The 27217-nt window shown below is 42.8% G+C and overlaps 1 protein-coding gene across 2 annotated transcripts; it reads right to left on the bottom strand.

The window, feature by feature from the left end:
* Positions 1-1569: 1569 nt before the first annotated feature.
* Positions 1570-17565, bottom strand: ASB8 (ankyrin repeat and SOCS box containing 8). Of its 2 annotated transcripts, none has more exons than XM_032143897.2 (4): positions 17424-17565; positions 7174-7331; positions 4990-5094; positions 1570-3792 (listed from the first exon to the last, which is right to left on the bottom strand). In XM_032143897.2, exons 2-4 carry the CDS (start codon positions 7300-7302, stop codon positions 3160-3162), a joined length of 867 nt encoding a protein of 288 aa, XP_031999788.1. In that variant the 5' UTR covers positions 7303-7331; positions 17424-17565; the 3' UTR covers positions 1570-3159. The 2 variants fall into 2 exon arrangements, with proteins under 2 accessions (XP_031999788.1, XP_031999787.1); XM_032143896.2 differs by having other exon boundaries at positions 7174-7335; positions 17424-17548.
* Positions 17566-27217: the final 9652 nt, after the last annotated feature.

Genomic DNA, 27217 nt, shown 5'->3' with positions numbered 1-27217 from the left:
AGGGTATCACAGGGGGTGGAGGAAGGGATTATCTCTAGTACACTACTTGCTGGCTGTCCGAAAAATTATCACTGCCAAACTCTAAAAACAGTTCTAAATAGTGACTGAGAAGGTTTGTTGCTGGAGTCAGGGATTAAGGCAGCCAAATACTCTTTGCACAGTTCTTTACTGGGAAGAGAAATTAACAATAAATATCAAGCACTGTGGTAAGCATTTCATCATTGAATCTTCAAAGTAGCTTTTGGAGGGCAATGGTGACAGCCTGACTTCAGAAAGGAGGACACTGGAGCTCAAGGTGATTGATTACATAATGTCTCCTTCAATATTATTCAACTAGAGCTCAAACTCAGTTCTGACTTCAAACCTCATCCTCATTCGTCTGCTTCCTTACCATATGCCATATCAAATCCCCAGAGCCATAAGGCCTATGAAAACGAAGTGAAAGGGAAGGTTCGGGCATTCATTCAGAACATTTTAAATGCTAATTACCATTGATTGATAGGTTCTCTTTCTCTTTCCTGTCTTTAATCTTAGAGCTGTTTCCTCAAGAAAATGAAGAGGGAAGGATGGCTTGGAGAAAGCTAATCAGAGGGAAAATGTCACTCTGTAAAGAGTAAAAAATTTAGGATGATGATACGATCTGGGAAAAAAAGGCATAGTGAAGACCACTTAAAAACAAAAAATAACCTATGAAGGTGCATGCTATTTCCCCAGAGCTAAAAAGATAAGTGAAACTGTGTTTGAACTCTTAAGTGGAGGTGAAGCAGAATTTATTAGCCACCAACCACATGAGTGATTATGAAGCAACTGAGAAACAGGTAACATTTTTTCTCATATGGACGAAACTTTCTAGAATATTATTTATGATGAGAATTGAAGTAGCATCTAAAGCAGTTTATAAATCTACCAGAATATTAGAATCACCTGGGACCTTTGAACATACTCATGCCCAGGTCTACTTTATTTATTTTTTTGTAGAGATGGGGACTTCAACTCCTGGTCTCAAATGATCCTCCCACCTTGGCCTCCTAAAGTGTGAGGATTATAGGCGTGAGCCGCTGCGGCCAGCCCTACTAGGTCTGCTTTGGACCAATTAAATCAATCTCTGGGGGTGGAGCCTGGGCCTTAGTATTTTTAAAAATTTTCCTAGGTGGTTCTAATTAATAACTAGAATTGAGAACACTGACTTACACAGTGGGATCTCATTCCTGGCTACATTTGAAACACTCAAGTCCCCAGCCCTACCCCAGAAAATTCCAAAGAATTGGTATGAGGTGAAATCTTGGCACCAGTGTTTTTAAAAAGCTTCCTTAGTGATTTTATGTGCAGCTGGAGTTGAGAACATAAAAGCAGTAATTCAAAATTTGGGGTGGGAGAAGGTATAAAGGAAGGGGAAGCTCTTCAGATACTCTGCCCAGGCCTTCCTGTTCACTCCAACAATGCGCAGAATCACTGCTGCTAATGGGAGAAAGGTTGGGATGGACAGTTACATTGAACAGCCAGGCAGTAAATGAAGAACTTTTTCTAAGGGGGGTTGGAGAAAAGTAGGAAAAGTAGTAATTGCCAAACTTGCTTTTAGAACTATTTATTATTTTTTTTTAAATGGTGTTTTTTAAACACCAGCATCAATAGGACAAAAGAAGACATCTGTTTTCCAATTAGCTGTGTCAGTAGATTCCATTCATTGTTTGTAGTTCCCAAACAGCTTTAAAAAAAAAAGTTTTTCAAATTTGCATACAAGTCATCTAAAATCAGTAACAACTTGATCTAGTTTAGAAACATGAAAGGAAAGAGTATTGTTCACTAAAGCAGATCTCTTTTGGGTAGATGGACCATCACAAAAGAAGCTCTTATATGCTTTTCCCACTCCCATCCCAAGTCCACCCTCCCACCAATTGTATTGTATAAATCAATAAAAAGCAAAGGTTCCAGAACAACTGAAAGAAAAATAATTCCAAACGAAGCAGAGTGAACTTTCCATTGGGAATGAAGACCCATGGGAAAAGGTAGCCCAGCCCATAACTCCTCCCTGCTGGAACACACACCGTAGGTGTAGGAACTGCCTGTGAAGCCCATTAGAACACACTGGCTCTCAGGAAGAGAAAAAGCTGCATTACAAGAAAAGTTCTCAGGACTTTAGGAGTTCTTAGGACTGTTATTTCAGAGCTATTTATTACTGTTATTACAGAGCTCTTGTTATTTCAGAGCTACTGTAGCCCGTGGTCACAACCAAGAGAAAGAGGCAAAGGCTGCTGCTTCCTTTGATGAGGGGAAAGAGGTCCAGTCCCTTCCAAATGCCCCAGGACATGGCACAGTAGGGATGTCATCCAGCCCAGTTATGGATCTGCACCATTCGAGGTTATAGTATCTTCATCTTTGTGACACAATTGCTGTTAGCTGAAATTGTGATTTTCTTAAATTTTTTCACAGATCAATTAAAATGGTTTTTTTTTGTTTTTTTTTGTTTGTTTGTTTGTTTTGACAGAGTTTCGCTCTTATTGCCCAGGCTGGAGTGCAGTGGCGCGATCTCGGCTCACTGCAACCTCTGCCTCACAGGTTCAAGCAATTCTTCTGTCTCAGCCTCCTGAGTAGCTGGGATTACAGGCGCTTGCCACCATGCCCAGCTAATTTTTGTATTTTTAGTAGAGACGGGGTTTCATCATATTGGTCAGGCTGGTCTCAAACTCCTGACCTCAGGTGATCCGCCTGCCTCGGCCTCCCAAAGTGCTGGGATTACAGGCGTGAGCCACCATGCCTGGCCTAAAATGCTTTCTAGAAGGGATTCTTCTGGACCATTAACCACGCCCCCAAAGGAAAACCACACACACATTATTTAAGTACTTTCCATCTTCCTAGAGAAATTTAGTTGCACTGTTGACTCCTTCCCTAAGGGGAGGATTGAGGGAGACCTCTTCTTTTGCAAAATGCAATATAAAAAGCCAAGTAAGCAATAAACAGAAAACAAAAGTGAGGGATTTTTCTTGGGTTGTTTGGTTTGGAAGGGGAGGTGCTATGGAGGTTACTGTTGTGACATGTTGCTTCGAAATCTATAAACCACACAACAGGAACAACTGTTTTTCTGTTTTCTGTGACAAGGAGTACTGCAGGGACAACCTCACCCAGAGTTGCCTGCATGATGGTGCAAACATCTTCTCCGGGCTATTCTAAAAGTAACAGGTATTCCTTCAAAGAAGCTGGCAGTGGAAGGCCCTTCACTGCATCGGGGAGATACTGGAGTCCCAGGCTACGGCGCACGGCATAGCGAGCGAGTGTTTTTAGAGTTCCTGGAGCTGAGCACAGAACAGTCAGTTTTTCACATAGCTGCGGGTCTCTGGCCACCTCTCGTGGCATGGTGCCATTTTTCCTCAATTCAAAGTGTCCAACAGCTCTGTGGAGGAGCTCAAAGCAAGAGTCCTCTTTCTCTGTTCCAAGTCCCCTGACTAGCAGAGCCACCAGGCGGGAGATGGGTGTCTGGCCTATTAGATTGATGACTCTGACCTCTGCGCCATAATCTAGAAGGATGCTGACACTCTCAAGATTTCCCTTCATGGCAGCCCAGCTGAGCGGTGTATCATTGTTGTAATCCAGGGCATTGACAGAGGCCCCACTCTCTAGGAGAGCCCGCACACACTCAGCATTGTTCTTAAAGGCTGCCCAGTGAAGTGGGGTGTCTCTGTTGCCATCCAAAGCATTGGGGTTTGCACCATACTCCAATAGGACCTCCACACAAGCCTCATCTTTCTCTGCTGCATAGTGGAGGGCTGTTCGGTTATACCCATCCAGGGCATTCACCTGTAAAAAGGGAGGAACTATTACAGTAGACAGACTACTGAGAGGAAGACAGGACAGCAGCAAAGAAGCTTGCATGGTTACCCACTACCTTTGCTATGCAGTGCTCTGAACAAGAGGGTCAACAAGCAACTCCCAGGGAGTCCTGGTGATAAAGATGAAGATATGACAGGAACTTAGGAGCAAAAAGGAAAAGAACTGTCCTCAAACAGTCAACACTATTATGTGCACTGACTAGCTGGTCTGCATTATTTCGGTTTTTGCTGCAGTGTTCATTTATCTATTCATTAGAATCTCTACCACAGAGTAACGGGTAAGGCAGGAATAGAGGAAGTCTAAGTCCCTGTAACTGCTCTGAAAGATATTACTGGAAAGCTGCTTGACTACACAGAGTTTTGAATTATTTTACTTATCCTGACCCTTTCTGTACCCTGTGGCTAATGTAGCAACCAAACTGAAAAACATAGCTTTTGCCAGGTTCTTTAACCATACAGAGAAGTTCAAAATGTTAGAATATAAGTCAGACCTTTGCAAAAATATGCTGTGGGTTCACAAGAGAACCCAAATGAAAGCATGTGATAGGAAGAGCACAAATCTCTCAGTGCTGGAAAAGCAGCTGGCTTGCTGACAGTCAGCATCACCTGTAGTCTTTTTCTTCAAATTTCCAAATAGCATATTCCCTCATTAATGAAAAAAAAACACAAACCCTGAAACATTTAAGTAAATTCAACCTTTTATTTGGCCAAAACCTATCTTAAATACCACTTCTTAAGTACTTTAAGTACTTTTAAGGGTACCTTAGATTTAATCAGAGTTGAGGGATCTCTGCATTTATATCTCCTGGATAGACAATAAGCAATGAGAAGATTAAATGGAAATACAAACAGCCCCTACAAGGTAACCTTCCTGAAGTGATGGTCAGTGACAGCTTAAGTTAAGGAGAAGAAAGGCAAGCAGAGTATCAGCACCATAAAATGGGGGCAAGCAGGGTGGGGACAGAAAGGCAAAAGAATGAAATCCTTAGATCATTTTATATATTTACCATTATTTTCCTTAATATTGGCTATGCCAACATTACCTTGAGTTAGAAGTTCAGACTGGAGGAGGAAAGAGATGGTGGAGTGATGGGGAGAAATTCTAAGAAAGCATGAAGCTCAAGTTTTAGTGAATCATTAATGTGAATGTGTTAAAAAACATTACCTCGGCTCCTTTTTCCAGAAGTAACTCCACACAGTCAGCATCTGACACCATACAGGCACAGTGCAAGGGCTTCAGTGTGCCATGAGTGCAGTTCACATCTGCTCCCTGTGGGCAGAAGACAACTTCAGTCAGTGTGCTCAGCTCTGGCTTGCCCAGCAGGACAGAATTCAGAACTGAGTCCAGGGGACAGAGAGTTCTAACTCTCACTATTTTATAGATACACTGCTAGTTCCTTGTTTCCTTTTAATTAATATTATGCCCATGTCCAAGCCAAAGGAGTACACTGAAGATGAAGGAAAGTAACTGTTAATTCCTTAGATCAAGTTACTAAATTTCTCCACAAGGGAGGCTGCCAGATGGTCACCTGGACATCACTAAAGACATAATCTTATGTATCAAAGCACTGGAAACCTTATCATCAGGCAGGAAAGCTGGACCAGCAATCCACTTTCTATGGCCACCATGCTCTGAAAAAGTAGGAAAGTGCGTCTGTCAGACTGAGGCCAGAACTGGCATGCATGCTCTTCTGGCCATTCAGCAAATGACCATCACTAATAGTGGCATCATCTTAACACTATTTTTCCTTTTTTATAAACATCTTCAAAGTAGCCTCTTGGTATCAGCATTCTTTACCACCTAGCCTTTGCTGGTGCTTCTATTCAAAATCAAAGGAGAGGCCAGGCGCAGTGGCTCACACCTGTAATCTCAGCACTTTGGGAGGCTGAGGCGGGCAGATCACCTGAGGTTAGGAGTTTGAGACCATCCTGGCCGACATGGTGAAACCCAGTCTCTACTGAAAATACAAAAACTAGCCGGGTGTGGTGGCAGGTGCCTGTTATCCCAGCTACTCAGGAGGCTGAGGCAGGAGAATCGCTTGAACCTGGGAGGTGGAGGTTGCAGTGAGCCGAGATCGCGCCATTGCACTCCAGCCTGGGTGACGAGCGAAACTCCGTCTCAAAAAAAAAAAAAAAAAAAAAAAATCAAGGGAGATAGAGATACCAGTCAGACCAAAGTCACTGAATGACTCAGCAGCAGAGCTAGAATTAGAATGTGACAAGGTTTCTACCGCGGAGTCTTCTGACACCACTTTTGCTCAGAATAAGCTAACACTGCATGACTTTTCCTTCTCCCCTTGTGCCCAATAACTCTGAAGCAGCTACACAGATGCAGGCTATAAATGACGAGCCTGAAGTCTTAGCATATACACAAGTAACCATCTGGATGCATTTTCTGGTGATCAAAAAATTACTCTAACGTCTCTTCAACAAGAAAAATAAATAGAAGAGGATAGTAAAGACCTTCTAGGATACTAGTCATATAACAATTATTGAAGGGCCATGATTAAACATCAGATGGTTAAGGTGTTTTCTTAAACTATAATTACCATGCATTTTAGAGGCTGATATCCTCTACAGAGCTAGAAGTGGTAGCTGCTTTTAACATAGAATGTAAGTAAAAATCTCTCCATGTAATTATTATAACCCAGGTATGAAGAAAGTCTCACAAGGATTTAAAAACCACCTCCGTAGCCAGGCACAGTGGCTCACACCTCTAATCCCAGCACTTTGGGAACCCAAGGCAGGTGGGTTGCTTTAGTGTGGGAATTCAAGACCAGCCTGGGCAACATGGTGAAACCCTGTCTCTACAAAAAATAAAATAAAATTAGCTGGACATGGGTGGCATGTGCCTGTGGTCCCAGCTACTTGAGGGGCTGAGGTGGGAGGATCACTTGAGTCCGGGAGGTCAAGGCTGCAGTAAGCCTTGTTTGCGCCACTGCACTCCAGCCTGGGTGACAGAAGTGAAGCCCTGTCTCAAAAAATAAAAATAAAAAACACCTCTGCTTTGCTCACCTCCTCCCTTAATAAAACACGTATAGAAGACTTTGAGCTCAATGGATTACATATGCATCATACTCAGATATTTTACAAAGAACATGCGACTACAGGTATTGAGAACATATTCCATGAAGAAAAATATCAGACACACAAAGTGAAAGGGAGAAGGGAAGCGAAGCAAACATAGGGGAAATACATTTTAATGATCAAGTTAATGCAGTTAGCAAAATGTAAAAACTCCCTGTGATCTTGGGTTGAGTCAAAGCTGCAAATCTTCGATCCATGAGGATTTACAGAGCTTTCCCACTTCACATCGCAAGGACTCTCCTGTCAATACCAGCACACTCACCCCTCTGATGAGGTCCTCTACGTTATCATGTGGGAAGGAACGGATGGCAGCAATTGTTCGGATTAAGCGCTCCGAGAGAGAGTATTTGCTCTGAATGCTCTGCATAATATACCACATACTGGAACTCATCAAGGCTCACAGCGTTCACATGCTCCAAACTGCCTGAAACAAAGAAGTTTTCGGCATATACAATATCACTTAGCACACCTGTCTTTAGGGTTAGGTGTTCTCTGAGGCCTTCCCAATACTAAAAGCAGATTTCAAGGAGTGATGAATACTATTTTCACAATCATAAGGAATTGGATTATAATAGTTGCCTAGGGAGTTGGATAAACCTGGACACAAATGTTCTACTCTAACCTAGTCTAGCACAAGATTTCCCCAAGAGGTACTAAGACCCCCATGGAGCTCTGTGTGGTTTGCAAACAAGACTAGGCAAGGAATAGGATTTTTAAAAGGCTGAAGAGGTCACATTATTTTCCTTCTTTGAATTTTTGTGGTTTTTATGATCGGCACCACCACTAAGTTACTTATAACACTGGGCCTTGCAATATAGTTATGTACATATTGTTTCTCCATCGAAACTGTAATCAACTGGAAGGCCAGGACTTTGTCTTCTACTTTTTCACCCATGTAAGGCCAGCCACAGAATCTCACAAAAGGTAAGTGTTTAACAAATATTGGTTGGTTGACTGACTAAACAGTATAGAAGTGATTGTTATGTGTGAAAAGAGAGGAAGAAGGCTATGGAGCAAATATATCTATCTTACTAATGAAAAGTCATCTGAAATATTTTCAAATGTCTTCAGAAGAGGAAAAAAAAGGAAATATTTGGCCGGGTGTGGTGGCTCACGCCTGTAATCCCAGCACTTTGGGAGGCCGAGATGGGTGGATCACGAGGTCAGGAGATCGAGACCATCTTGGCTAACGTGGTGAAACCCCGTCTCTACTAAAAATACAAAAAAATTAGCTGGGCATAGTGGTGGGCGCCTGTAGTCCCAACTACTCGGGAGGCTGAGGCAGGAGAATGTCATGAACCCAGGAGGCAGAGCTTGCAGTGAGCCAAGATCGCCTCACTGCATTCTAGCCTGGGCAACAGAGCGAGACTCTACCTCAAAAAAAAAAAAAAAAAAAAAAAAGGAACTATTTGAGGTAATATTCTAAAATAAGGAAGGAAAGCAAAAGTATAACTACCCTGGAGTCATTTATATAAAACTAGGAAAAAATTAAAGTTCACAATAATGAAATGTACTTTCAGTTTTAGGAAAATTTGCAGATTTTAAAATGAGTTAAAGGCAGGGCGTGGTGGCTCACACCTGTAATCCCAGCACTTTGGAAGGCTGAGGTGGGTGGATCACCTGAGGTCAGGAGTTCGAGACCAGCCTTACCAACATGGTGAAAGCCCGTCTGTACTAAAAATACAAAAAAAATTAGCTGGGCATGGTGGCACACGCCTGTAATTCCAGCTACTCGGGAGGCTGAGGCAGGAAAATAGCTTGAACCCAGGAGGCAGAGTGAGCTGAGACTGCACCACTGTACTCCAGTCTTGGCAACAGGGTGAGACTCCATCTCAAAAAAATAAAATAAAATGAGTTAAAATTTTTAATAATTGGCTATTCATGACAACTGAGAAATAGACTTTGGTGAAATATATGTTGAAACCACAATAGGACAGAGTTCTAGGATGGAAGAAGAAAATAATGCAATATACTTCAATTCAACTTAAAAGGTTTGGCTGTATAAGAGACAAGAGTTAGGGACCATTTAGGGGTGGAGCCAAGATGGCCGAATAGGAACAGCTCCGGTCTCCAGCTCCCAGCCCCAGCGACACAGAAGACGGATGATTTCTGCATTTCTGCTTGAGGTACTGGTTTCATCTCACTAGGGAGTGCCTAACAGTGGGTGCAGGACAGTCGGTGAAGCGCACTGTGCGCGAGCCGAAGCAGGGCGAGGCATTGCCTCACTCGGGAAGCGCAAGGGGTCAGGGAGTTCCCTTTCCTAGTCAAAGAAAGGGGAAACAGACGGCACCTGGAATATCGGGTCAGTCCCACCCCAATACTGCGCTTTTCCAACGGGCCTAGAAAATGGCACACTAGGAGATTGTGTCCCGCACCTGGCTCGGAGGGTCCTGTGCCCACGGAGTCTCGCTGATTGCTAGCTCAGCAGTCTGAGATCAAGCTGCAAGGCGGCAGCGAGGCTGGGGGAGGGGCGCCCGCCATTGCCCAGGCTTGCTTAGGTAAACAAAGCAGCCAGGAAGCTCGAACTGGGTGGAGCCCACCACAGCTCAAGGAGGCCTGCCTGCCTCTATAGGCTCCACCTCTGGGGGCAGGGCACAGACAAACAAAAACTCAGCAAGAACCTCCACAGACTTAAAGGTCCCTGTCTGACTGACAGCTTTGAACAGAGTAGTGGTTCTCCCAGCACGCAGCTGGAGATCTGAGAACGGACAGACTGCCTCCTAAAGTGGGTCCCTCACCCCTGAGCAGCCTAACTGGGAGGCACCCCCCCAGTAGGGACAGACTGACACCTCATTCAACCGGGTACTCCTCTGAGATAAAACTTTCAGACGAACTATCAGACAGCTGAATTTGTGGTCTCACGAAAATCCGCTGTTCTGCAGCCACCGCTGCTGACACCCAGCCAAACAGGGTCTGGAGTGGACCTCTAGTAAACTCCAACAGACCTGCAGCTGAGGGTCCTGTCTGGTAGAAGGAAAACTAACAAACAGAAAGGACATCCACACCAAAAACCCATCTGTACATCTCCATCATCAAAGACCAAAAGTAGATAAAACCACAAAGATGGGGAAAAAACAGAACAAAAAAACTGGAAACTCTAAAAAACAGAGAACCTCTCCTCCTCCAAAGGAACGCAGTTCCTCACCAGCAACGGAACAAAGCTGGATGGAGGATGACTTTGATGAGTTGAGAGAAGAAGGCTTCAGATGATCAAACTACTCTGAGCTACGAGAGGAAATTCAAAACAATAGCAAAGAAGTTAAAAACTTTGAAAAAATATTAGAAGAATGGATAACTAGAATAACCAATGGAGAGAAGGGCTTAAAGGAGCTGATGGAGCTGAAAGCCAAGTTTCGAGAACTACGCGAAGATTGCAGAAGCCTCAGTAGCAGATGCGATCAACTGGAAGAAAGAGTATCGCTGATGGAAGATGAAATGAATGAAATGAAGAGAGAAGGGAAGTCTAGAGAAAAAAGAATAAAAAGAAATGAACAAAGCCTCCGAGAAATTTGGGACTATGTGAAAAGACCAAACCTACGTCTGATTGGTGTACCTGAAAATGATGGGGAGAATGGAACCAAGTTGGAAAACACTCTGCAAGATATTATCCAGGAGAACTTCCCCAATCTAGCAAGGCAGGCCAGCATTCAGATTCAGGAAATACAGAGAATGCCACAAAGATACTCCTCGAGAAGGGCAACTCCAAGACACATAATTGTCAGATTCACCAAAGTTGAAATGAAGGAAAAAATGTTAAGGGCAGCCAGAGAGAAAGGTCGGGTAACCCACAAAGGGAAGCCCATCAGACTAACAGCTGATCTCTCAGCAGAAACTCTACAAGCCAGAAGAGAGTGGGGGCCGATATTCAACATTCTTAAAGAAAAGAATTTTCAACCCAGAATTTGCTATCCCGCCAAACTAAGCTTCATAAGTGAAGGAGAAATAAAATACTTTACAGACAAGCAAACGCTGAGTGATTTTGTCACCACCAGGCCTGCCCTAAAAGAGCTCCTGAAGGAAGAACTAAACATGGAAAGGAACAACCGGTACCAGCCACTGCAAAAACATGCCAAATTGTAAAGACCATCGAGGCTAGGAAGAAACTATAGCAACTAACGAGCAAAATAACCAACTAACATCATAATGACAGGATCAGATTCACACATAACAATATTAACGTTAAATGTAAATGGGCTAAATGCTCCAATCAAAAGACACAGACTGGCAAACTGGATAAGGAGTCAGGACCCATCAGTGTGCTGTATTCAGGAAACCCATCTCACGTGCAGAGACACACATAGACTCAAAATAAAGGGATGGAGGAAGATCTATCAAGCAACTGGAAAACAAAAAAAGGCAGGGGTTGCAATCCTAGTCTCTGATAAAATAGACTTTAAACCAACAAAGATCAAAAGAGACAAAGAAGGCCATTACATAATGGTAAAGGGATCAATTCAACAAGAAGAGCTAACTATCCTAAATATATATGCACCCAACACAGGAGCACCCAGATTCATAAAGCAAGTCCTCAGTGACCTACAAAGGGACTTAAACTCCCACACAATAATAATGGGAGATTTTAACACCCCACTGTCAACATTAGACAGATCAACGAGACAGAAAGTTAACAAGGATATCCAGGAATTGAACTCAGCTCTACATAAAGTGGACCTAATAGACATCTACAGAACTCTCCACCCCAAGTCAACAGAATATACATTTTTTTCAGCACCACACCACACCTATTCCAAAATTGACCACATAGTTGGAAGTAAAGCTCTCCTCAGCAAATGTAAAAGAAGAGAAATTATAACAAACTGTCTCTCAGACCACAGTGCAATCAAACTAGAACTCAGGATTAAGAAATTCACTCAAAACCGCTCAACTACATGGAAACTGAACAACCTGCTCCTGAATGACTATTGGGTACATAATGAAATGAAGGCAGAAATAAAGATGTTCTTTGAAACCAACGAGAACAAAGACACAACATACCAGAATCTCTGGGACACATTCAAAGCAGTGTGTAGAGGGAAATTTATAGCACTAAATGCCCACAAGAGAAAGCAGGAAAGATCCAAAATTGACACCCTAACATCACAATTAAAAGAACTAGAAAAGCAAGAGCAAACACATTCAAAAGCTAGCAGAAGGCTAGAAATAACTAAAATCAGAGCAGAACTGAAGGAAATAGAGACACAAAAAACCCTTCAAAAAATTAATGAATCCAGGAGCTGGTTTTTTGAAAAGATCAACAAAATTGATGGACCGCTAGCAAGACTAATAAAGAAGAAAAGAGAGAAGAATCAAATAGATGCAATAAAAAACGAAAAAGGGGATATCACCACCGATCCCACAGAAATACAATCTACCATCAGAGAATACTACAAACACCTCTATGCAAATAAACTAGAAAATCTAGAAGAAATGGATAAATTCCTCGACAAATACACCCTCCCAAGACTAAACCAGGAAGAAGTTGAATCTCTGAATAGACCAATAACAGGTTCTGAAATTGTGGCAATAATCAATAGCTTACCAACCAAAAAGAGTCCAGGACCTGACGGATTCACAGCTGAATTCTACCAGAGGTACAAGGAGGAACTGGTACCATTCCTTCTGAAACTATTCCAATCGATAGAAAAAGAGGGAATCCTCCCTAACACATTTTATGAAGCCAGCATCGTCCTGATACCAAAACCTGGCAGAGACATAACCAAAAAAGAGAATTTCAGACCAATATCCTTGATGAACATTGATGCAAAAATCCTCAATAAAATACTGGCAAACCGAATCCAGCAGCACATCAAAAAGCTTATCCACCATAATCAAGTGGGCTTCATCCCTGGGATGCAAGGCTGGTTCAACATACGCAAATCAATAAATGTAATCCAGCATATAAACAGAACCAAAGACAAAAACCACATGATTATCTCAATAGATGCAGAAAAGGCCTTTGACAAAATTCAACAACACTTCATGCTAAAAACTCTCAATAAATTAGGTATTGATGGGACGTATCTCAAGATAATAAGAGCTATCTATGACAAACCCACAGCCAATATCATACTGAATGGGCAAAAACTGGAAGCATTCCCTCTGAAAACTGGCACAAGACAGGGATGCCCTCTCTCACCGCTCCTATTCAACATAGTCCTGGAAGTTCTGGCCAGAGCAATCAGGCAGGAGAAGGAAATAAAGGGTATTCAACTAGGAAAAGATGAAGTCAAATTGTCACTGTTTGCAGATGACATGATTGTATATCTAGAAAACCCCATTGTCTCAGCCCAAAATCTCCTTAAGCTGATTAGCAACTTCAGCAAAGTCTCAGGATACAAAATTAATGTACAAAAATCACAAGCATTCTTGTACACCAATAACAGACAAACAGAGAGCCAAATCATGAGTGAACTCCCATTCACAATTGCTTCAAAGAGAATAAAATACCTAGGAATCCAACTTACAAGGGATGTGAAGGACCTCTTCAAGGAGAACTACAAACCACTGCTCAATGAAATCAAAGAGGATACAAACAAATGGAAGAACATTCCATGCTCATGGGTTGGAAGAATCAATATCGTGAAAATGGCCATACTGCCCAAGGTCATTTATAGATTCAATGCCATCCCCATCAAGCTACCAATGACTTTCTTCACAGAATTGGAAAAAACTACTTTAAAGTTCATATGGAACCAAAAAAGAGCCCGCATCGCCAAGTCAATCGTAAGCCAAAAGAACAAAGCTGGAGGTATCACGCTACCTGACTTTAAACTATACTACAAGGCTACAGTAACCAAAACAGCATGGTACTGGTACCACAACAGAGACATAGATCAATGGAACAGAATAGAGCCCTCAGAAATGACGCCGCATAGCTACAACTATCTGATCTTTGACAAACCTGACAAAAACAAGAAATGGGGAAAGGATTCCCTATTTAATAAATGGTGCTGGGAAAACTGGCTAGCCATATGTAGAAAGCTGCAACTGGATCCCTTCCTTACACCTTATACAAAAATTAATTCAAGATGGATTAAAGACTTATATGTTAGACCTAAAACCATTAAAATCCTACAAGAAAACCTAGGCAATACCATTCAGGACATAGGCGTGGGCAAGGACTTCATGTCTAAAACACCAAAAGCAATGGCAACAAAAGCAAAAATTGACAAATGGGATCTCATTAAACTAAAGAGCTTCTGCACAGGAAAAGAAACTATCATCAGAGTGAACAGGCAACCTACAGAATGGGAGAAAATTTTTGCAACCTACTCATCTGACAAAGGGCTAATATCCAGAATCTACAATGAACTCAAACAAATTTACAAGAAAAAAACAAACAACCCCATCAAAAAGTGGGCAGAGGACATGAACAGACACTTCTCAAAAGAAGACATTTATGCAGCCAAAAAACACATGAAGAAATGCTCATCATCACTGGCCATCAGAGAAATGCAAATCAAAACCACAGTGAGATACCATCTCACACCAGTTAGAATGGCCATCATTAAAAAATCAGGAAACAATAGGTGCTGGAGAGGATGTGGAGAAATAGGAACACTTTTACACTGTTGGTGGGACTGTAAACTAGTTCAACCATTGTGGAAGTCAGTGTGGCGATTCCTCAGGGATCTCGAACTAGAAATACCATTTGACCCAGCCATCCCATTACTGGGTATATACCCAAAGGACTATAAATCATGCTGCTATAAAGACACATGCACACGTATGTTTATTGCGGCACTATTCACAATAGCAAAGAGTTGGAACCAACCCAAATGTCCAACAACGATAGACTGGATTAAGAAAATGTGGCACATATACACCATGGAATACTATGCAGCCATAAAAAATGATGAGTTCGTGTCCTTTGTAGGGACATGGATGAAACTGGAAAACATCATTCTCAGTAAACTATCACAAGGACAAAAAACCAAACACCGCATGTTCTCACTCATAGGTGGGAATTGAACAATGAGAACTCATGGACACAGGAAGGGGAACATCACACTCCGGGGACTGTTGTGGGGTGGGGGGAGGGGGGAGGGACAGCATTAGGAGATACACCTAATGCTAAATGACGAGTTAATGGGTGCAGGAAATCAACATGGCACATGGATACATATGTAACAAACCTGCACATTGTGCACATGTACCCTAAAACCCTAAAGTATAATAAAAAAAAAAAAAAAGAGTTAGGGACCATTTAAAATTACAGCCAATAAGGTAGAGCACTTCTATGAAGCAATACATATCAAAAACAATAAAGAAAATATAATACACAGTATCAGCTCTCTAGGTGCAACTGCTTAGAAATCTGTGTTCTTATTATAAGCTCTTTGGGAATAATGATACTGATTTTTTCAATAGTACCTGAGCACATGGTAGGTTCTTAACATCTGTTGAACCAATGTAAAGTTTATTACTTTAGATCCTAAGAAATTCAAGACTTGAAATAAATAAGCACATTACCCATATGAAATTGTTTTGGACATTTAATAATATATAATGTTTTGGTGGGTCGTGGTGGCTCACACCTGTAATCCCAGCACTTTGGGAGGCCGAGATGGGCGGATCACTTGAGGTCAGCAGTTTGAGACTAGCCTGGCCAACATGGTGAAACCCTGTCTCTACTGAAAATACAAAAAAGCCAGGCATGGTGGTGTGCACCACCCTTGGTAGTCCCAGCCACTTGGGAGGCTGAGGCAGGAGAATTCCTTGAACCTGGGAGGTAGCGGTTGCAGTGAGCTGAGATTGCGCCACTGCACTCCAGCTGAGGTGACAGAGTGAAACTCCATCTCAAAAAAAAAAAAAAAAAATGTGTGTGTGTGTGTGTGTGTGTGTATATATAATCTGCTTTTTCTTTTTCTTTTTTTTTTGAGGCGGAGTCTAACTCTGTCATCTAGGCTGGAGTGCAGTGGCGCTATCTCGGCTCACTGCAACCTCAGCCTCCTGGGTAGCTGGGATTTACAGGTGTGCACCACCACGCCCGACTAATTTTTGTATGTTTAGTACAGACAGGGTTTCACCATGTTGGCCAAATTGGTCTCAAACTCCTGACCTCAGGTGATCCACCTGCTTTGGCCTCCCAGAGTGCTGGGATTACAGACATCAGCCACCATGCCCGGCCAATTTTTGCTTTTTGTGATTGCGTATCCCTTTATATATTATATACTGTAAATTCTGACAGTTTCTATTTTGTGAATCAGTAGCCATTTATATTAGATGTAAATTCTATTAAAAGAACGCAAGTAAAAATATTCATATGTATCGATAATTCAAATTAGGTATTTTTCTCCCGTTACCATGCACGGATAAGCTGACACAATTGTTTATATGTCTCTATGACATTTTCTAGATAGTTCAGATTTGGCATATGTTTTAATCTCTCCAGTAGCCACGAAACTGCTCTGAGACAAGTATCTGTATCTTGTAATTATTTTGTTTCAAGGAAAAAAAAAGAAGTGCATTTGAGTTGGTAATTCCAAGAATGACAGCAGAAGACAGAGCATCTAAAGCAGGAGGCTTGGACCAAAGTGGTTCTGTTGCCTGTAATCCCAGCACTTTGGGAGGCCAAGGCAGAAGGAGCTCTTGAACCTGGAAGTTCAAGACCAGCCTGAGCAACATGGCGAGACGACCCCAAAACCCAACCGTTTCTACAAAAAAATTCAAAAATTAAAATAAATAAATAAAGTGGTTTTGTTAACCATTTCTGGGCCATGATAATCTGATGAAACTAAACCCTGCACTCATTTCCCGGGCGCTCTTGGGCTCCGGGCTAAGAATTCCTGGGAGTATGGTCAGTGGTCTGCTGCTGCCTGGAAGCTCCCAGTAAAGGAATGAAACTTCAGGGCAGATTGACAGCATTCACTGTCAGGAATGGTCAAGGAAAGCTAAATTCGATCTCACTAGACAGCAGCCCATGTACGGTGTGATCCCCTTGGAAGGCCCTTTCCTCTGCCAGAGCTGAAAGCCCTGTCTCCCTCGTTTTCTTTTGCTACGGGATCCAGAGAAAACACCAAAGGGCATTTATTGCGAAGCTGGGAAAAAAAAAAAAAAAGCAAAGTGAGAAAGAGAAGACACAACAGCTCTGATGCGAGGGAGGCCTCGGCCCCGCCCCCTCCCGCCCCGGGAGAACCCTGGCCGAGCCTGCAGCGCCCCTAATCCCACCGCACCTGCTGCGGGAGGGCTCGCGGCAGCTGTCGCGCTGAGGCTAGGGGGCGGGGAGCAAGGGCACGAAATGCAAGGACGTGCGGTGTCACTTTCCGCACGGGCTCTAAACAGATCGCAGCAATCCCGGCAGGTCTGGTACTGAAAGAGAGTCACGCAATTTGCGCTGGGGGGCCTCAGACGCGGACCAACTCCCTCTTCGATCTGCCCCCTAAGGCCCGGAAATAAGTCTCAGCCTCGAGAACTAGAGCCCTTCGACCGGGGAGTAGAGGAAGCGTTATTGGGCGTGGTACCCTGGGTTAGGAAACCTGGCTGTAGACCCGCTCCAAGGACCGCACTCACCGAACTGCTGGGCTGAGGTGGGCGTTGAAAGCCGCTGTCAAGGCGTGACCCGGAAGCAGAAGCTGTCGGGGGCAGGCCCTCTGTTTACAGGACAAGAAGACCAACTAAGATGGGCGCCTGCGCACTGATGAGTGTTCCTCAGCGGGGCGCGCCTGCGCAGACTTGTGCAGCAGCTTCCGTCCTCCAGAGGCCTAGTTAGGGGGTTACTTTCGCCTTTTACTCAGAGGCTTTGCGCGCAGGCTCAATGCAGCGTTCTCGGCCACAGCTGCAGGGTTCGGGTCTTGGTCCTGCAGCGGGGGAAAAAGAGCTCGGGAACCCCGAGTGTTGGGCCGATTCTATATGGTTGCACCTGCGTGGACCAGGCCAGCAGGGGGTCCATCCACAATGGTTCAGTTGCTTAGGAGACTAAACTCTTAATAAGAAGTGTCTTTGACAAAAATACTTACAGCATTATTCATAATGGTGGAACGAATCTATGCTCCTTAGAACCCTCCTGTACATGTCCACCCTCCTTCAAGTAAACCATATCAAAGACAAACTCAACCACCCAAGAGGTGTAGTATTCTAAATGTAGAGGAATAAACGACCTTTATTTATAACTATTAGGGTTAATGAAACTTCCCGTGCAAAAACATGACACCTCTGAGTGACAGACTTTCTGTGCAAAGCATAAACATTTTGAAGTCAGCAGCACATGGTGGTGGTGCATGGAAGGAGTGAAGCAGCCCATTCAGGCAGACTGCAAGAGTTGTGGTCTGCCCGGTAGCCTGTTTACCCAGAGTGCCCCACACCTACTCCCCAAAGCTTGTTCTAAGCAACCAAATCTAACCAATTAGAAATTTAAAGCAGGCCCAGACAGTTCATGTACATCAGTGAGAGGATGGTAAACTGAAAGCTCATGACCTGGTCTGGGGAGTGAGCCTCCTTTGAGCTCCAGACTCAAAGGAATTTTGCCAGGTAGGAATATGCCCTCCACTTCCTGCCACTGCACCATGGTGAGATTGTCCATTTTTTCAAAAGAAGCTGAAATACTTTTTTTAAAAAGTGACTTTTTCGAAGTTGCAAATGCTGGCAATGTTTTTATTATTATTATTATTATTTATTTTTGAGATGTAGTTTCACTTCTGTCGCCCAGGCTGGAGTGCAATGGCACGATCTTGGCTGGCTGCAACCTCAGCCTTCCGGGTTCAAGTGATTCTCCTGCCTCAGCCTCCTGAGTAACTGAGACTACAATCGCCTGCCACCACACCTGGCTAATTTTTTTTTTTTTTTTGCATTTTTAGTAGAGATGGAGTTTCACCATGTTGGCCAGGCTGGTCTCAAACTCCTGACCTCAGGTGATCCAGGCCACCCTCCTCGGCCTCCCAAAGTGCTGGGATTACAGGCATGAGTCACCACGCTGGACCACATCTCTCAAATTTCTTGTTTGGGAAATGCTGAAGTATATAAATTCTGGGAAACCGTCAGCATCTTACAAATGTAAGAATGAGTGGAGTCTCCCAGGGAGTGATAAAATAGGCTCTTAATACAGGTTATTTTACTTATTTATTGAAAAACCGAATACACTTTTATTTTACATAGCGTGCAACTGAGTATATACAGAAAATTACTCTATATCACACTCATGATCAATATCCTCTTATTTCCATTTGGCATGTCATTGAAAACCTAGCCCATCACTTAGCTAAAAATCACATAAAAGACTCCTAGAGAAATCAAACTAACTTTTTTCCCCCCAAACAATAGATCTCATCTTTATTAGTCAAATCAGTACCTGCTGATAGGGCAGTGGAGTAAGCCTGACAGTGATATTCATTAAGAAAGAAGACAAAATTCGTGCTTTCAAGTATAAAGATAAACTTTGAATGGCAGAGAGCCTAATCTGACTATCATCGGCCACCAAGAACTCAGAAGAGCAAATAACTCAAGAAGAGAGAAGCCAAAGCACTATAAAAATTATTCTTTTCTGTGAAATTCAGTTCCACAGCCCGTATGAGCAAGGGTCCAAAACACTGGAGAGCCAACAAAGCTGCTGGGAGGGCCCATTCATAATGGGAGATGCACTGGCTGTGCCTCCCTATGCTGTGTCCTTCCATGAGCTTCCTCCACTCTTCACTGACTTCATTTTGACTTGGTCCTCTGGTCTCACCACAGCTACTTGGGAGACTTTGAGTTGTAATCTTACGGTTCGAAGAGTCTATTTTGACTGAACCAAAGAGTAACATGCCAATCCAAAATAGAAACATTCTCATGGTTCAATGGTACATATATATACACAATATATATATTACATATATACTATATATAACATATATATATACACAATATATATATTTCTATGGAAGACAAAGCTTCCTCTTTTTCTTTTTGAGATGAAGTCTCACTCTGTCGCCCAGGCTAGAGTGCAGTGGCACGATCTCAGCTCACTGCAACCTCCACCTCCCGGGTTCAAGCGATTCTCCTGCCTCTGCCTCCCGAGTAGCTGGGGTTATAGGTGGACACCACCACACCTGGCTAATTTTTGTATTTTTAGTAGAGACAGGGTTTCACCATGATGGCCAGGCTGGTCTCGAAGTCCTGACCTCAGGTGTTCCACCCACTTCGGCCTCCGAAAGTGTTGGGATTACAGGCGTGAGCCACCGTGCCTGGCCACTTCCTTCCTCTTTAACAAGAGAATTTTGCACCCAGCATCACTGCTTTGGCTAGCCCTTTTTTCCTGTGTGCCCTCGTGTGCAGCAATTGAACTGGCTAACAATTTCTGCATTCTTCCTGGTCTGGCAAAAATAATCTGGAAACTCACCATCTGGCCCAATCAAAGACATTATTGTATGATTCACTAACATGGTCTTCATCGTAATCCTTGGGGCTAGAGCTGTAATATACTCTGTATGCTCTGGCCACGTGATTGATCTCTTCTTTTGTGCCAATCAAGCCAACCAGTTTGGGAGAAAATTCTTTCACATAATTTGCAATGGCCTTTCTTATGTCCCTCTCTGGGTCAATGGTGATGAAAAGCTAAATTTGGCAGAGTTGGAACACTATCTCATCCACGACTTGAATCATTTTTTTTCTAGTTCTTCTGGACAGATATCAGTAATGACTGAAACCAGAATAAATCAACAGCCACTGACCCAGGTAGTCTTTGTCAGTTTCAGGCTCTCCAAATGTGTTGTGAGGGAAAGTGGTCCCCCAATAAAGGCTTGTTGCTGCTTCACTGCTGTTCCTTCTCTAGCTTCTCTGTCTTTTCTGTTTTGAATACTTCGCTCCGGGCAGTAAACCTCCTCAGATAGCAAATGTGAGTGCTAAAGACTTCCAGGAAATAAGCCTGGGCTTCAAGGGGCATGTGCAGTCTCTGCAGTCCTTCTGCTAAGGCCCTGACCACCTCAAGGGTGGTTGGTGGTATCACTGCCTGAGGGGCCAGCTTCCCAGGCAGCTATCAGCGAGCCCCCAGTCCTGCCACACTTCCTCTTGCATGCAGAATTGCCTTGGCAACACTCTCACAGTCCACTTGGCTGAGCCCCAAAGCTCATGTCAGCCAGGCAAGAGACACCAAAGTTGGCCCATCCTGGTTTCCTTGAAGTGTCTCTGAGAATTCAGCGCGCAACGAAAGTTGGTTTCGGATACATTCAGTCATCCTTTCATCAAACATTTACTGAGCACCTACTTTATTCCAGGCTTTGTGCTCAACTCTCCAGGGAAGACAGAAATGGAGAGAGATAGTCTCTTATTATCAAGGGTTGGGAAACAGATATGAACATCCTCAACCGCAATTAACGATGATCATTTCAACAACATTGTTACGTCCAAAGTCAGTGTGGACAGACACTTCTACCTCATGCTGAGATCAAGAGAGTGAAGGAAGGAGGTTGTCTGTGAAGAGACTTCTTGGGGAGAAATTTGTCTGTGCTGAGTCCCCACTCTACTCCTACCCAGAGGAAAAGGAAGTACTGATGTTGCCTAAAGAGGGGCTTCTGTGGGACCAGAGAGCTTGAAGATTGTTCCCCATAGTTGTAAAGCAAAAACTGCACCAATGCTTACTTATAAATTAAACAGGGCCGTAGCCACAAAGTAGAGGCGGCTGCATTGGGATCTGTCTGGACACCCAGATTCAGCAGGGATGACAAATGTATAAATGTTTTCCTGGACCAGATGTGGGCCACATGGAAGACAGCCCACGTGGGGTTGCCTTTGGTCTATCCAAATGGGCTGTCTAGAGGTATGGGGGGACCTAGTGGCCAGAAGCCAGAAATGAACTCAGGGATGCTACAATCCACAGTTTGTCACAGTCAACCACTTGCATTGGTTTTGGCCAAAGGAACTCAAGTAAGAGATCTCTGATGATGGGAATCTGTAAAGAACCTTTAAAAGCACGCTTTAAGAAAAAGAGTCAGCTTTAACCATGTGCAAGACCCAGCTAGTACAGACCTACCCTACCAAGAAAGAAAAACCTGCCCTATCTCCTTAGCTGTCCTACCTCCTCCCACTTTTACACAAGCAGATTCAATAGCAGTTATCTAATGGGGGAGGAAGAAAGTTGAGGAGAAAGCTGCAGGCAGCCACCAGCCATATGCCTTACATGGAGGAGGAGGCAGAGCAGTCTTAGGTTAGTACCTTAGAATGAAGACTGAAGTATTGGATTACCGTTTTGAACTGGAAATATTCTAATTACTAATTAGAGACTTTTTTGTTGTTGTTTTTGTTTTTGTTTTTTGTTTCTTGAGACGAAGTCTGGCTCTGTTGCCAGGCTAGAGTGCAGTGGCACGATCTCGGCTCACTGCAACCTCCGTTTCCCAGGTTCAAGCGATTCCCCTGCCTAAGCCTCCTGCGTAGCTGGGATTACAGGCAGGCGCCACCACGACTGCCTAATTTTTGTATTTTTAGTAGAGAAGAGGTTTCACCATGTTGGCCAGGATGGTCTCGATCTCTTGGCCTCATGAACTGCGCACCTTGGCCTCCCAAAGTGCTGGGATTACAGGCGTGAGCCACCGTGCCTGGCCGAGACTGTTTGGTTTAAAGTGACTGTTACTTAAAGGATGGCCAATTATCAAAGAGTGAACCAAAAAGTCAGGGAATCTTCCCAATTTTCTATTCAGGAGCAGGAGAAGATTATTACCCTCCAATAAAAAATGCTTGTTTGTTTGTTTGTTTGAGACGCAGTCCGGCTCTGTCACCTAGGCTGGAGTGCAGTGGTGCCATCTTGGCTCACTGCAACCTCTGCCTCTCATGTTCAAGAATTCTCCTGCCTCTGCCTCCTGCGAAGCTGGGATTACAGGTGCCTGCCACCACGCCCAGCTAATTTTTTGTATTTTTAGTAGAGACAGGGTTTCACCATGTTGGCCAGGCTGATCTTGAACTCTTGACCTCAAGTGATCCACGCCTTGGCCTCCCAAAGTGCTAAGGTTACAGGCATGAGCCACCATGCCCAGCCAGAAAAAAATATTTTTAAAGTGGAAAAAGACAAAAAATAAACTTGTATTTTGATCATATCCCATGAATCTTGCATTCACTATTCAGATTCCATCTCTGCATATTTTAGTTGGTTATTTCTGTTCTTGATGTTTTGATTACAAGTGATTCCACGAATTTTGTGTTTGAGTGTGCTGTGTCTCCCATAAGACTTTTAGGTCATTATTTTTTTTCTTCCCTTCCCTCCTGATTCCAGTTCTGCTCTCAAGAAGTGCTCATTAGATGATGTTGATCAACACTATGACTAATGTTCCTATTTTCAGACCTTGGCATAAACTTGATCTGGAAATTTGATAATGATGTTTTGCCTGTAATGATTGCTGCTATCACTGTTCAACAGTATTAGTATCCAGACTCGGTGGGTATGGGGTATCCCAGGTTACAGACCTGGGTGTCTTGCCCTTTGAGTCTTGCCAGTACTGAATGGCCACAGGCTTTTGAGCAACCCCTAATTGGAGTAAAAAACTCCTTTTTTCATTTGGCTGGCTCCATACCCTTTCCTGATTTTGAGTGGATCTTTCAGAGTGACGGTGTGCTGGGGGACAGGAATTCTGCATTGCAAGCTTCTAAGTGGTAACATGAAGCCTTTCACAACAGCTTTTAAAATCTCTGGCCAGAAATTATCAAATACTCCCCTGTCATCCTTCTCCATCAGGGGCTGCCTGGCTAATGTTGATGGCAACGTTTCCCTGACACCCTTCCTAGAAAAAAGCAAGTTAAGTAAGAAGAAGGGACCCCTTTCAAATAAGTTCTCCATCACCAAAGAAAAAGAAACAAGCCAAAAGGGAGTTTGAGATACCGTAAGAGTGAAGGAAAGAGAGGGAATCAGTCAATGTTTACAAAATAGAGTAAAAAAATAAGATCCAAGTGTCAGACTAGTTAGCTAGTTGGGAAAAAATAGCTTTCTCTCAATAATGGAATATTTTACTTTACTTTGAATTTGTTCAATTTTTAGGACTATCACTTACAGCACATTCCTTATGTATAGAAATAATGTAATATTATGCAAACTTCATAAAGACCAAGATTCCAGTTCTGATAGTAGCTCTAGTTACTTTACTTGTAAAAGTAAGTACTTTTATAAGTAAAAGTAAAATTATTTCCTAAAGTAAGTAATACTTTACCTGAATCTCAGTTGTACAATGGGATGAGAGTATTAATACCTACTCCAAAAGTTAATTTCATAAAACCTAGACCACATTTGTGAAAAGTGGTTTTGTAAACTACATAAATGTTGACATGTCATGTTTATATGATTTTATATTTGTTCAAGGAGGTTACCAAATATCTCATCCTCCCAGTTACATTGTGGCACCTTTAAAAGAGCAGAGATTTAGATTTCTTATACTCATCTCTTTTGTCATAGCACAGTTCTAAACACACAATAGTTATTTAATAAATACAATGGAATTGAACTAAAGTGAACAGATCTCCCAAAAATGGGAATAGTGGAGTGCCTCTATGGCCTAGTCCCTGACACAGAAAAATTGAAAAGTAAGCTTTGGAACTAGAGCAAAGAAAAAGAAAGTTCAGAGGAAACATAATGTAAGTCTCATGAAACCTTTCATATGCTTAAACCTTGTACTAGAGAAAGTAATTCAGCAAAGAAAAGAACAGTATTAATGTGCAGCAGGGATACTCTCCCAAGACATGCCATCAGAATTAAACAAGGACTTCTTTCAGAAACTGCTCAGAGGCAGACATGCGCTCAATAGCCAAACTCTACTCTTTTTTTTTCTTTTAACTTTCCCCAGGGCTTGGGAAATTTTATGAATTCTCTATTTTTAAAAAATTAGCTTTTAATCAATATTTTATTATTATTTTTGGTCATATAGTCTACCAATATTTTCCACTATCAGAGCAATTATAAAACATTTTCAGTCTTCATAGAGAAAAATTGCCTGAAGGATTTTGAAAAAAAAGTACAGTAAAAATACAAATAACAATTTTAATGATAATACTGAAATTATAGATACATGATATTATTTTTTTCCAAGAATGTAGGCATTTATAGCTAAATTACCTAGCAAATCAAGACTGAAGTGGACAAACTCTGGCAGGAGAGTTAACGTCGTCCAGGGGAGGGAAATTACAGAGGAAATGACTACCTGCTTCGTACAATTGGGTGGTCCACACTAATCTGGAGAGTCCTATGAGCAAGACAAAGAGAAAAGAAAGGAAAAGAAAAAAGATCTGGTTCTCTGAATCCATTTGAGAAGCAAATTACAGTCGATGTCAGAATTTTCTGCTCACTTGGGCCTATGCTATTTCTAATGGGAGTGTGTCTCCCTCTGGAGGGCAAGTAGAGCATTTGCTCCTTCTTGCTTCTTGCCCAAAGTTGAATGATTCGTTCTTGGTTCATTCATTAAGTCTTTGATTATATCATTAATTGGTTGATTGATTCATTCATCCATTAATTCAACAAATACTTATTAAATTCTGTCACTGTGCTGTTTGTTGTGATAGACACTAAAGATCCAGTCAGCTAAGATCAAGAGAAATATGGTCCTGATCACCAGGAAAATTAGTTTGATGTGAGAAACAAATACTAGATAGTCACCTGAAAGCCTAAATCGTCATAATAGTGATGGCTTCTATAAAGGAAAAGTTCAATGGACTGAATATTTATGTCATCTCAAAATTCATATGTTGAAATCCTAACTCCCCCCAAGGTGATAGTATTAAGAGGTGGGGCCTTCAGGAGGTTACTAGGTCATAGGGGCACAGACCTCACGATGAGACTAGTGCCTTTCTAAAAGAGGGACCTTTGCCCCTTCCACCATATGAGGACACAGTGAGAAAGTGCTATCTATGAGCAAGTGGGGCCTCATCAGACACCAACATTTGGGATTTCTTGGACTTTCCAGCCTCCAGAGCTGTGAGAAATAAATTTCTGTTGTTCACAAGACACCCAGTTTACAGTACTTTTGTTATAGCACCCAAATAAACAAAGAGAAATAGTAGAGAGGGTAATAGGACAATTCAGTAGAGGACCTAATTCAGGCTGGGAAGTCAAGAAAAGCTTCCCTGAGCATAGACCTGGAAGATGGGTGGAAACAACCAGGTCAAAGGTGTGGAGGAGGTGTGGGGAGGGGGCCTCCCCAGCCAATGGAGCAGGGTCAGGGTATTCAAAGACCTTGAAGAGGAAAGAGCTTAGGAAGCTGGAAGACAAGGAAGAGGCGAGAATGAGGAGACAAGAAGCTGGAAAGGTGGGAAGGCTCCAGATCAGGTGCGGTCTTGGGGGACATGCTAAGGATTCTGAACTGTATACCAAAAGAACAAGAAGCCTATCAACAGGTTTTATTCAAGTGACATGACCCCATGTGTGTTTTTAAAAGACCACTTTGACTTTTTGAAGAAGAATGGATTATAGTGGAGCCATGACAAGGATTAAAATAGAGAAAACAGCAGCCTAAGTGATCTGGACAAAAAGTCAAGCAGGTTTAGATTTGAGTGGTGGCCACAGAAAGGGAGAGAAGGGGGTGAATTTGAAATATTTTAATGTTAGAATTGATAGAACTTGGTGATTGGTTACAAGCTGGAGATGAGGGGTACTGTGGTCAAGAATGACTCCTAGGCTGGGCACGGTGGCTCACACCTGTAATCCCACCACATTGGGAGGCCGAGGTGGGTGGATCACCTGAGGTCAGGAGTTCGAGATCAGCCTGGCCAACATGGCAAAACTCTGCCTCTACTAAAAATACAAAAATTAGCTGGGTGAGGTGGCATGTGCCTGAATCCCAGCTACTAGGGAGGCTGAGGCAGGAGAATTGCTTGAACTCAGGAGGCGGAGGTTGCCGTGAACTGAGATGGCTCCACTGCACTCCAGCCTGGGCAACAGAGCAAGACTCCATCACACACACAAAAGAAAAGATTAAGAGGCAGCTGTGCTGGTCCAAGCTAGTGTCAATCAAGGAAAATGACCAAGGCCAGTCTCAAGTCTTAGTCATTTTAAGAGATTCATTTGCCAAAGTTAAGGATGCATACCCGGGAGACAGGTCTATGCCTTTCTCCGAAGATGATTTTGAGAGCTTCAGTATTTAAGGGAGAAAGAGTGGGATATTGTGAAATACACAGTTTTCATGTTGAGGGAAGGGAAGAATAGTCATTCATGCCTTTGACTCTGAATCTGCCTTTTTATATGAGATAACATAGACAGTAGAGCAGAGGAAACAATCAGATATGCCTTTGTCACAGGTAGGCAGAGGGATGACTTTGAGTTCTGTCTTATGTCCCCGCACCTGTGAAGATAAGCTGTCAACTTACATTGCCATGATGAATTTTAACAGAAATGCTTTAGGGTAAAGATCTTGGGGCCCACAAGGAAT

This window comes from Hylobates moloch, unplaced genomic scaffold (genome assembly GCF_009828535.3).
Source record: "Hylobates moloch isolate HMO894 unplaced genomic scaffold, HMol_V3 SCAFFOLD_22, whole genome shotgun sequence".
In the NCBI taxonomy this organism is placed as follows: domain Eukaryota; kingdom Metazoa; phylum Chordata; class Mammalia; order Primates; family Hylobatidae; genus Hylobates; species Hylobates moloch.
This window is presented reverse-complemented; position numbering and strand designations above follow the sequence as displayed.